Source organism: Ostrea edulis, chromosome 2 (assembly GCF_947568905.1).
Source record: "Ostrea edulis chromosome 2, xbOstEdul1.1, whole genome shotgun sequence".
NCBI lineage: Eukaryota > Metazoa > Mollusca > Bivalvia > Ostreida > Ostreidae > Ostrea > Ostrea edulis.
The window spans coordinates 60,477,116-60,488,320 of record NC_079165.1 but is presented as its reverse complement, the minus strand read 5'-3'; the positions used below and the strand labels follow the sequence as shown (position 1 = coordinate 60,488,320).

General features: G+C 37.0%; 3 protein-coding genes across 5 annotated transcripts in view; 2 read left to right on the top strand and 1 right to left on the bottom strand.

Annotated features, from left to right (window-relative positions):
* LOC125662049 (zinc finger protein 862-like) overlaps window positions 1–293 on the top strand; it is a 2,830-nt gene extending 2,537 nt beyond the window's left edge. Inside the window, exon 4 of the mRNA XM_056154654.1 lies at window positions 1–293. This exon is cut by the window's left edge and continues 329 nt beyond it. The gene's annotated coding sequence lies outside the window, so the exon portion shown is untranslated.
* The window catches only part of LOC125679997 (RNA-binding motif protein, X-linked 2-like), a 22,471-nt gene extending 13,184 nt beyond the window's left edge, over window positions 1–9,287 (bottom strand). Inside the window, exon 1 of one of the 2 annotated variants that reach the window (XM_056154656.1) lies at window positions 9,219–9,287. The gene's annotated coding sequence lies outside the window, so the exon portion shown is untranslated. Of the gene's footprint in view, window positions 1–3,279; window positions 4,631–9,218 lie in introns of those variants that run through there. The other variant, XM_056154657.1, reaches the window with a different exon arrangement.
* On the top strand, window positions 358–1,048 carry LOC125666415 (uncharacterized). 2 transcript variants are annotated; one of them, XR_008800099.1, is made up of 3 exons: window positions 362–605; window positions 682–765; window positions 870–1,048. XR_008800099.1 is itself a non-coding variant. In XM_056154655.1 (2 exons), exons 1-2 carry the CDS (start codon window positions 570–572, stop codon window positions 1,022–1,024), a joined length of 351 nt encoding a protein of 116 aa, XP_056010630.1. In that variant the 5' UTR covers window positions 358–569; the 3' UTR covers window positions 1,025–1,048. The 2 variants fall into 2 exon arrangements, 1 of the variants encoding a protein (XP_056010630.1); XM_056154655.1 differs by having other exon boundaries at window positions 358–765.
* Window positions 9,288–11,205: the final 1,918 nt, after the last annotated feature.

Genomic DNA, 11,205 nt, shown 5'->3' with positions numbered 1-11,205 from the left:
AGGCACATATGAGGGCATTACTCTGCGGGGTAATACACCTTCGTTGTCATACAAGAATGAAATTCTTAGTGGGCTCATAGATGCACTGAAAGAGAGATTTGAGTTGGGCGTTTCTGAAACGAATGTTATGAACTCAACAAGAATTCTGCACTTTAAGAATTGGCCAACAGTTGAAAGTCCAGATTTAGGAGGTTATATCAACAAACTTTGTTAAAGTTCTTTGTTGATGTTTTGTTTTAGTTGACACGTTTTGGTTTTATTCAATTAATCATAAATGTTACTGCTTCTGTGTTATTCATATGAATGTAATTCAAATTTAGTATTGAATGACATAATTTGCATTATCAAATTAAAGAAACAATATTTGAATATACATGAATTAATTGATTTTTTTTTTCTCTCAAAACAACTTTGTCAAGTGATGGAATTTCATACTAGCTGATACAAATGCATTATTCTCTATTTGTTATCAGTTGCTTCACATTTTCTACCACAGTCCTTAGCTCTGAAGCCACGTCTGCCAAACTACCAGAGGGCAAAGAAAGCTGGTCAGTCCACCAATGTGATTGATGTGGGATCCTCCATTGACATCACTGAACTTCAAGGTTGGTAAACTTAAATCCCCCTCCCCCCAATTTCTTTCTAATCTCTCAATATTGAAAAGCTTATTTTTTCCCCTAGATTTGTCAGAAAACACAGACATAAATAACATTCCTGAGAGCATGGACAAAGACACAACTGATTCTGAAGCTGATGAATTTCAAGGTATGTATAGTAATTTCGCATATAATTTTATGATTTTTGACAATATTCATAAGTATCACAAGTCAAATTTAATAACAACTACACTACAATTTATTAATTTCCAGGCTCAGCAGAAAACGCAGTTATGGACAACGACGACATGTTTGCTCTAGAAGAAATTTATGAGTCCAAGGATGATGACGAAAACGATCATTATTGTGATGAATTTCGAGATGAACATGATAATTGGGCATTGATGTTTGAGCTAGTTAGAGATTAAATAATAAATATTGGTGCACTGTCAGTTTTTGTTTATTTGTATATGACTTTCGTTCGGTCTGGTAAATCATCATTCGGTCTGGTAAAAACAGAAATTTTACCAGACCGAATGACTGGTAATATAATTTAGACCTTCGCGAACACTGATAGGGGTCATCTATTCCTTATGTTGTACCAGTGTACCAAATTGGGTACGTGTCAATCAAGCAAATAATTCTTAAAATATAGGAGACAATATATTACTATGTCCAGTTCAACTATTGACTTTTGACCTCAAAATCAATATGGGTCATCCTCTCCTGAAGATGTACCAATGTACTAAGTTTGATGTCTGTCAAGTAAAAGGGTTATCAAGATATTGAGTGGACAGTATATTACTATGTCTAGTTTGACCCTTGACCATGTGACCTCAAAATCAATAGGAGTCATCTTCTCCTGAATATACACCAGTGTACTATTTAAAGTTTGATGTCTGTCAAGCAAAGGGTTCTGAAGATATTGAGCAGACAGTATATTCCTATGTCCAGGTTGACCCTTGACCTTTAAACATGTGACCTCAAAATCAATAGGGATCATCTTCTCCTGAAGATGTACCAGTGTACTAAGTTTGATGTCTGTCAAGCAAAGGGTTCTCAAGATATTGAATGGACAGTATATTCCTATGTCCAGTTTGACCCTTGACCTTTGCTCATGTGACCTCAAAATCATTAGGGGTCATCTTCTCCTGAAGACGTATCAGTGTACCAAGTTTGATGTCTGTCAAGAAGAGGGTTCTCAAGATACTGAGCAGACAGTATATTCCAACGTCTAGTTTGACCCTTGACCTTTGACCATGTGACCTCAAAATCAATAAGAGTCATCTTCTCCTGCAGATCTACCAGTGTACTAAGTTTGATATCTGTCAAGAAAAGGGTTCTCAAGATATTGAGCAGACATTATATTCCTATATCTAGTTTGACCCTTGATCTTTGACCATGTGACCTCAAAATCAATAGGGTTATCTTCTCCTGAAGACGTACTAGTGTAACAAGTTTGATGTCCGTCAAGCAAAGGGTTCTCAAGATATTGAATGGACAGTATATTCCTATGTCCAGTTTGACCCTTGACCTAGTGACCTCAAAATCAATAAGGGTCATCTTCTTCTGAAGACATACTGGTGTACCAAGTTTGATGTATGTTAAGCAAAGGGTTTTCAAGATATTGAACGGACAGTATATTCCTATGTCCAGTTTGACCCTTGACCTTTCACCATGTGACCTCAAAATCAATAGGGGTCAACTTCTTCTGAAGACGTACCAGTGTAACAAGTTTGATGTCTGTCAAGAAAAGAGTTCTCAATATATTGAACGGACAATATATTCCTATGTCCAGTGTGATCCTTGACCTTTGACCATGTGACCTCAAAATCAATAGGGGTCATCTTCTCCTGAAGACGTATCAGTGTACCAAGTTTGATGTCTGTCAAGAAAAGGGTTCTCAATATATTGAACGGACAGTATATTCCTATGTCCAGTGTGACCCTTGACCTTTGACCACAAAATCAATAGGGGTCATCTTCTCCTGAAGACATATCAGTGTACCAAGTTTGATGTCTGTCAAGAAAAGGGTTCTCAATATATTGAACGGACAGTATATTCCTATGTCCAGTTTGACCCTTGACCTTTGACCATGTGACCTAAAAATCAATAGGGGTCATCTTCTTCTGAAGATGTACTAAGTTTGATGTCTGTCAAGCAAAGGGTTCTCTAGACATTGAATGGTCAGTATATTCCTATGCCCAGTTTGACCCTTGATCTTTGACCATATGACCTCAAAATCAATAGGGGTCATCTACTCCTTAGGATGTTTGAGTGGACATTATATTCCTATGTCCAGAGTAGATTGACCCTTGACCTTTGACATGAAAAACAATAGGGGGTCATCTTCCACTCATAACCAACCCACATATGAAATATCATTATCATCAAGTGAATGGTTCTCAAGATATTGAGCGGACAACATGTGGTCTACAGACCGACAGTTGCAAAACAATATGCCCCCTCAATATGGACCTCTTTCTGCCCTATCTTGTGATAAAACTAAAAGTGACAGCTCCTTTTTATGTTGTTTACTAACTATGCATTCGAATTTTCTCTAAAGATGTACATGTAACGACGTGCACATTTGTTTACTCTGATTACACAGTCATTAATTAAATACCGTTCCATTTTTCTACACATATATGAGGTACTCATCAATATATCAAATGTAAATTACATTTAATGGATTCATGGTGACAGTCTATTTCTTCAACTTCTCGACGGTTTGTCTTCGCTGTTGTTTCTTTCACTTCATCCACATCCGGTTGAGGATACATGATAATTAAGTTGTACGTAAGTTATATTAGAAACTAAATCTGCTTGTATTTCGATTTGAAAACAATCATGCACAGAATATAACAAATCAATTTCGAGCAAGGATGAAATATTAATTCACATGTAACACGATACGATTAATCAATTTTAGACGGGTACGCATTTTGTACTTCAAAACAGATATAGGCGTACATAAAACAGCTGTAAAAGTGACGCATATTTTAAAAAAAATAATCATTTAAAAAATAAATTAAAAAAATAAAGAAATGATTGGTACAGATGTTCGACATTGAAATAAAAATAGACAAATGTTACAAGATTATACTATAGAGGAAGAAGAAATGTGACACTGATAAACATATTAAATGCACGACAAGTATGTTTACAAGGGGTGAGGATAACAACTTTCATGGTATGAAAACTAAAAAATAAAAAAATAAAAATTGACCCCGAGTTACCTCAGAATCTCTTTCTATTCCATCTTGATGAAGCATCTGCATAAGCATAAGTTTGATGAATATATTTTAGTTGTCATCATTCAGTGGGAGGGGGTGCGGGGGTTTCCAACTCAGGGACTCCCTTGGTTGGAATTTTAACGGTTATTTTATTGACCATGGGGCCGGCCCTCAATCCCCCTTTCTTGGGCAGAAAGGTACAAATTTGGGCCGCAACCCATCCCCCATTAAAAATTTTCTACTGAGATCCGTCGCTGCCATTCATTTCCATGAAATTTCGATTATCAGGCAAATTTATGCAGGACAATGAGGTGAAAGGAAACGATTATCAATTTATAGGGGAAGGGGGTGGTTTTAAGGTAATATAAGGTTTGCAACAACAGGGAGATAACTCTTGATATACCTCAATGCACTTCACACTTTATGACGTCATAATGAAAAAATGCGTCACGTCATAGTTGTATCGAGGGAAAATGTCACAATATTTACTTGTTATCTACTACCGCTGTCAAGTGTCAAGCGGCGTATGCGTAAATCTCTATGACAAAATAATAATGTTTCGCAAATGATCATTTATAAATTATTTTCTAATTAATATTATAAAAGTCTACTATTCTTTTTATATATGCATACGTAGTATGCTCTACGGTTATGTTGTGACCATGTAATCTCTGCTAATCTTGCTAGGGAAAGTAGGATTTATTTTGATGATGTTATAATCGATCATTGTTTGTGAATAGTATCCTCAAAAACAAGGTTCGACATCAACGAAGCTATGAATTCAAGAAGTATGACATTCACAAGCATTTTAAAAAATACGCTATGACATCTACTTACGCTGATAGAGCGATTTATCGCATGAACTTTGAAATGTAGAAAATGCGACTGATATGATCACCTAAGAATAAAAAGGGGTCTTTTCTAGTATATCTTAAAATAGTCTTAATTTTGTCTGATCTGCATAACGTCGACATTTAAAACAGATTTATTAGTGTCAGTTTTACCAATTTTACGTTTACCCCCCCCCCCCCCCCCCCCCCCCCCCCCCGATCCATTTTATATTGTCTCGAAGTTACAGTTGTATGTTCAACTATGTAAACAAACATCAAGCAATGGAACAAGAAGAGGGAATTTATTTCAAAGACAGGATCGCGCTAATGTAACACAGAATTTATGACGAAGCAGGACCGTTGAAAACCCACCGGTATATTGACAAGAGGTACTGTGAGCAATGCTCACTAAGAATACCCCCCGCTTACCCCAATCTCCCAAAGGGTGTTGGTAATAGGTATAAACTACCTCTTTTCTGAGTGTAAAAAACAAATGGCATGACAAACCGAACCATATTGCTACTTCGATGTCCAGTGCGCTTGACCTTTGACCTCAAAATCGATAGGGAACATTTTCATCCCATGGGTAGTCCATATGTATGATATGGTGACTGTAGGTGGAAAGGATAACGCTTTAGAGCCCGGAAACCATATTGATACTTCGATGTCCAGTGTGCTTGACCTTTGACCTTTTGACCCCAAAATCGATAGGGAACATCTTCATCCCATGGGTAGTCCATATGTATGATATGGTGACTGTAGGTGGAAAGGATAACGCTTTAGAGCCCGGAAACCATATTGCTACTTTGATGTCCAATGCGCGTGACCTTTGACCTTTTGACCCCAAAATCGATAGGGAATATTTTCATCCCATGGGTAGTCCATATGTATGATATGGTGACTGTAGGTGGAAAGGATAACGCTTTAGAGCCCGGAAACCATATTGCTACTTTGATGTCCAGTGCGCGTGACCTTTGACCTTTTGACCCCAAAATCGATAGGGAATATTTTCATCCCATGGGTAGTCCATATGTATGATATGGTGACTGTAGGTGGAAAGGATAACGCTTTAGAGCCTAGAAACCATATAGCTACTTCGATGTCCAGTGCGCTTGACCTTTGACCTTTTGACCCCAAAATCGATAGGGAACATCTTCATCCCATGGGTAGTCCATATGTATGATATGGTGACTGTAGGTGGAAAGTATAACGCTTTAGAGCCCGGAAACCATATTGCTACTTCGATGTCCAGTGCGCTTGACCTTTGACCTTTTGACCCCAAAATTGATAGGGAACATCTTCATCCCATGGGGAGTCCATATGTATGATATGGTGACTGTAGGTGGAAAGGATAACGCTTTAGAGCCCGGAAACCATATTGCTACTTCGACGTCCAGTGCGCTTGACCTTTGACCCCAAAATCGATAGGGAACATCTTCATCCCATGGGTAGTCCATATGTATGATATGGTGACTGTAGGTGGAAAGCATAACGCTTTAGAGCCCGGAAACCATATTGCTACTTCGATGTCCAGTGCGCTTGACCTTTGACCTTTTGACCCCAAAATCGATAGGGAACATCTTCATCCCATGGGTAGTCCATATATATGATATGGTGACGGTAGGTGGAAAGGATAATGCTTTAGAGTCCGGAAACCATTGCGTCTACAGACGGACGGACAGACAGACGGACAACCCGATTCCAGTATACCCCCCCCCCCCCCCACAACTTGTTGCGGGGGGTATAAAAATATTGTATTGTACTGAATTTAGAAGATTACAAAATATAGTTGAAGTTCACAACAAATGAAATTAAAACCTTCCATGGGGGAGGTGGGGGGCTTCCCCTGGATGACCCCAACCCCCTAAATCCGCCACTGATGTCCAAAGTAAAACCTTTAAAGGGACTGATTCACGATTTTCCTCCAAATTTTGTTTTTCACTTTAAATGATCAAAATCTAGTCTAATAGCGAGCCAGCAAAGTACTGGCTCGTACTGCGAGCTCTAATGTCACTAGGCCTAGACTAGATATAGATGAATCAAGTGAAACAGCTAATAATGATGATTCGAAAGCAATTATGAAAAACATTGTCGCAACAATGTCAGACCGAGCAAGCACGCAAATGAAATTTAATGATTTATTACAGGAATTTCGAACAGAGGTACTAAGGGAACAATTACCTTGGAATGACATGAGCGATGATGAAAAAACAAAGTTAAGTAGACTGTGTAACTTTTTCTGTTCTTTGCATGTTCTTGTGCATCTTGTTGAAGCAGCAGAAAAGTCTTTAGTGGAGACAGAGAATGTAATTTTTGAAAGTAAAACCACCAATTTTTGACCCTTCATTCAAGAAAGGAAACGAATCTGGAACAACAAGACTTGTGCGGACATCATCAAAAGCTTTCTCTAGGGGTGGGGATGAAAAGAATGGTGCTCATGGACAATTTATGGTTTTAGTCAGCGACTATTTAAAAGAGAAAGGCTTGCATTGCAGCTTCGCCATTGGAAAGATTCAGGGAGAATAGGTTTAATATCTTATTCAGCAATTCAGCCAGTGTGTTCTTCCTATCTGATTTTGTGGTAAGTTTTCTGAATGGAGGGGACAGCAATAGGTTGCTAAAAGCTGTTAAACATGACCTTGGCATTCAAGAATACTTGGGTGGCTGTAGGGCTCTTATGGACTAGTTTCGGAACTCAAATTACAAAGCCGCTGTGGTGTTTGATTGAAAGTAAAGATGTATCCATTCTTGACATGAAAGTTTATTATGTTGAAATGATCAACTACCTTCAAAACATTAACTTTAGAAATTTCATAATTGGATCTGTTGTTCTGTCATTTGTAAGCGAAGAACATCTTGCTTCATCTGCAATATATCAAAAGCTTGTAACTCCTAGTGACACAGACGACCAGGTCATTGCAGTATTGGAAGTTATGCTCCCATCGTTAACACGTGTAATGCAGACTGTTTCAAGATTACCTTCCTGGTGGGAAATGGGCCGATGTTGAAAATGATTTGAAGGAAAAGTTGAAAGCTACTCCAAAAGACAATAAGTTCAGTGAGACTGTTTGGACAACTGGACCGTTTACTCCAAGAGAAACCGAATATTTCTCTGATTACTAGCGAGGCTATGTTGTCGTTTTGCAACAATCGAACAATGGAATAGCTACAGATCAAGGACGAAAGTGAAAGAAAAGAAATCTGTGCAAGTGCAAGGAAGAGTGTGAAGAGACTTAGGAAATCTTATCAGCACAGATTGCATATTATTCGTGAAGAAACTAGGAGGAAATTACATGAAAAGTTAGCAGAGGAGGCAGCTAAAGAAGAAAGAAGAATCCAAAAAATGGAATCCTATGTCAATGACATTCAAATCTGGGGGCTCTGGCAGTCTCAGGATGAGGTTAATTATTTTTTACTGCACTTAGCATTCTTAAAACCAAGAAGGACAAAATATCTGCACTGAAAACTCAGCTGTTGTTTCGAAAGAATGTGTTTCATCAGAAAGTTAATGATCGAAATGTGTATTCATTCTCGAAAAAAGTGGGTGAGAAGAGGGTGAACTTGTCAGTTCAGGAACTCCTAGAAAACATTATGTCTCTTGTTGAAAAGTCACTCTGTGCTGCAGCAGGAAAAACATATGAGCAAGTTCCTGTAGTTGTTGGCAAAAAGGTGCAGCATGCTTTCACTGACACTGATGGCGAAGTAACCTGGTATAGTGGGCAAATAATTTCTCAGGTATTATCTATATTTATAACTAATATATAAATGTCATGTAACCTTTCATCTTAACCTTAACCTTGCTTTTGCTTGTTATATAGAGGTGCATATATATTGCTGAGCTTTTTAAAAAGTTATAGTTCATTTATTCTATAATTTGAACTCTGTTTACACAAGGGAGAGGATGAAATTCCTGAACTTGTTTAGTTTTAAGGTCAAAGGTCAAGGGCATAAGAATAGGATTATGCTACACTCTTTTTTGTGATATTGTACAGGTACCAGGTTATGAAGAATGGTTCAACGTCAAGTACTGCGGGGATGCTGCAATTTACACCTACAAACTGGAAGAGGAGCTTAAGCGGGGTGACCTTCGTGTCCAAGGATAACTCGTAATATTTGCATACTTTCAGTTTAATATTGTAAATGTAATAGTCTGAATAAAATGCAATTAAAACAAGCCTTCATTATTATTTTATTTGGGTTTTTTTTTAAATATGTTATGGCAATATTCAATGAAATTCTTATATTGATATTGACAGAAACATTTTTTGAGATTCAGATTTTTGACTCGTGTTAAAATTTTTGTTTTTACATAAAAAATTAAAACATTTGGTGATTTGACTTTCTTATAACCTCCTTTAATAGAATATATATAGTTTTGGGGTGAAAAATTTATTTTCATTTTTTCTTTGTCCTGGCTACCTAGAGCGCGGGAAATAATCCGAGCTAAATCTAAACCTCTAACAAGGAAAAATTTTTGACGCCAATCCCAGAAGTCCCTTATCAAAAATGGCTGAGATCTAGCAGAGTCACACCTTGGAATATGATTGTGAACTTACTTGGATTATCATCCTAACCTTGTGGCTTCCTAGCTCCAAAGTTCAGTGCACCATTAGGCGATGTTTATGAAAGGCAGGCTAAGATGATGTGTGACGTCATGTCTGCGTTTTGACGTACGTCATGATAAGACGGACAGTGGCGGATCTAAATACGCACTTGTTATTTCCATTTGTAAAAGTCATATTACCGGGACAATATTAAATATACGTAAACATTAGGCATACGTGATATGGCATCGGGTACAAATTTAATATAATCGACTGCAAACCACAAATCTGATTAAAATACTAAATTCTCAATAAAATTTATTATTCTAAAAACGGAGACTAACCATTGGAATATGTGAGGGAGAACAGGTACTGAATTAGTGCTATTTAAAAAAATTACTTAAAAAATCGATGTACGGTGGTATATTTAGGACATGAAAATATTTTTTTCCTTCTTATGTTGGCAAAATTTTATGTCGTTCGAACGAGATATTATCTCGTTCGAACGACTTATTATCTCGTTCGCACGACATCGTTCGGCGCACGACATAATATCTCTATCGCACGACATAATAATTATCTCGGTCGCACGACTATTATGTGGTTCGCCGAGATAAGTTTTTGTATTCTTTTTTTTACTTTACACTTACTATATAATTAACTGACCAAAGTCTATGGTATTCAGAAATTGACTTCATGGATGAGGGAAAAGTTGGAAATTTTAATGATGTGCCTCTAATATAGTACTCTTTGTGTAAATGGAATCAACTAGTTAATTCTTCGAAAAACAACAGGACCGTTGCAAAATAAAAGAACCGAACTACATGTACACATTTAAATATCTATCAAAAATATGTTCTTTGATTTCTTTGAGCGAGGGTGGTGGCGTCAAAGTTAAAAAAAAATGTCATGAGAGTGTAAATTCTGCAACTTGAATTATCCTTAAAATTATTCATTCTCTGCATGAAAGATGTGCGTGAATTCACTTGCACTTTCGTGATGAACATCATGATTGACCAATTGAATGGTTATATATAGTTTATGTCCCTTATAAGATTATTTCACACCAAAAAACCATGCATTTAAAATGAGTCTCGCTTGGGTTTTTGCACCCCTCACTCATGGTTAAACTTAACCTTGTTTGAATATGAAATTATTCGTCCCCCCCCCCCCACCCCGTACAATGCAAAATACCCTAAGTTAGGGCTTTCTACGTATTGGTAGAGGCATTGGGTATTGAAGACTTTAAACCAATGATACATGATAACATAAAAAAGGTATCAGTCATCCAGAAAGCATATAGCACCTACTGCAAAACATATGTAAATATTTAATTCAAAACACAATTATATAAAGTTGAATGTTGCTATAGCTGTTGAATGTCATTTAAGTTAGAGTTTTCATGATCACACAGTGGAATTTCATATTAAAGAAATATACAGTCCTGATTGGTATTTAAAAATGAGTACACAAAATAAAAGTTTTTAAAAAATAAGGAAATTATGTCGTTCGCACGAGATAATAAGTCGTGCGAACGAGAAAATAAGTCAGTCGTGCGAACGAGATAATATTTTCCAATATAAGAATTTAAGGAAAAAAATATTTGCATGTCCTAAATATACGACTGTATCGATGGAATTCGGTCGGGTTGAAAACATTTTTCAAATATCTTTGGGGTTATTTTGCGACTAAAAACAATGAGTGTTTGAATCCATTTCCTTTTTAAAAACATGTCCGGGAATGCAAACAACGACCCCCCCCCCCCCCCGGACCCTCCCTCATGATAACCAACCACGCCACTTCCTATAAATTACTGAAAAATCATTAATTAATTCTAGTTTTGTGAATTAATCTTAAGTAATGTATCCTCACAACAACAGTGGAGAGGGGCTTAAATCAATGATGTTGCAATTTTATTCAATGATTCTATGTGAATGCTGAAATACATATATTTTATTTTCCAATCAAGGGCCCTCAAGGGGCAGCATGAAAATACATA

Bases quoted from the DNA above. Each gene is read 5' to 3' on its own strand.
- LOC125666415 (XM_056154655.1), top strand. From the start codon at position 570: ATGTGGGATCCTCCATTGACATCACTGAACTTCAAGGTTGGTAAACTT. The intron at 766-869 runs GTATGTATAGTA...ATTAATTTCCAG, and splicing joins TGAAGCTGATGAATTTCAAG to GCTCAGCAGAAAACGCAGTT.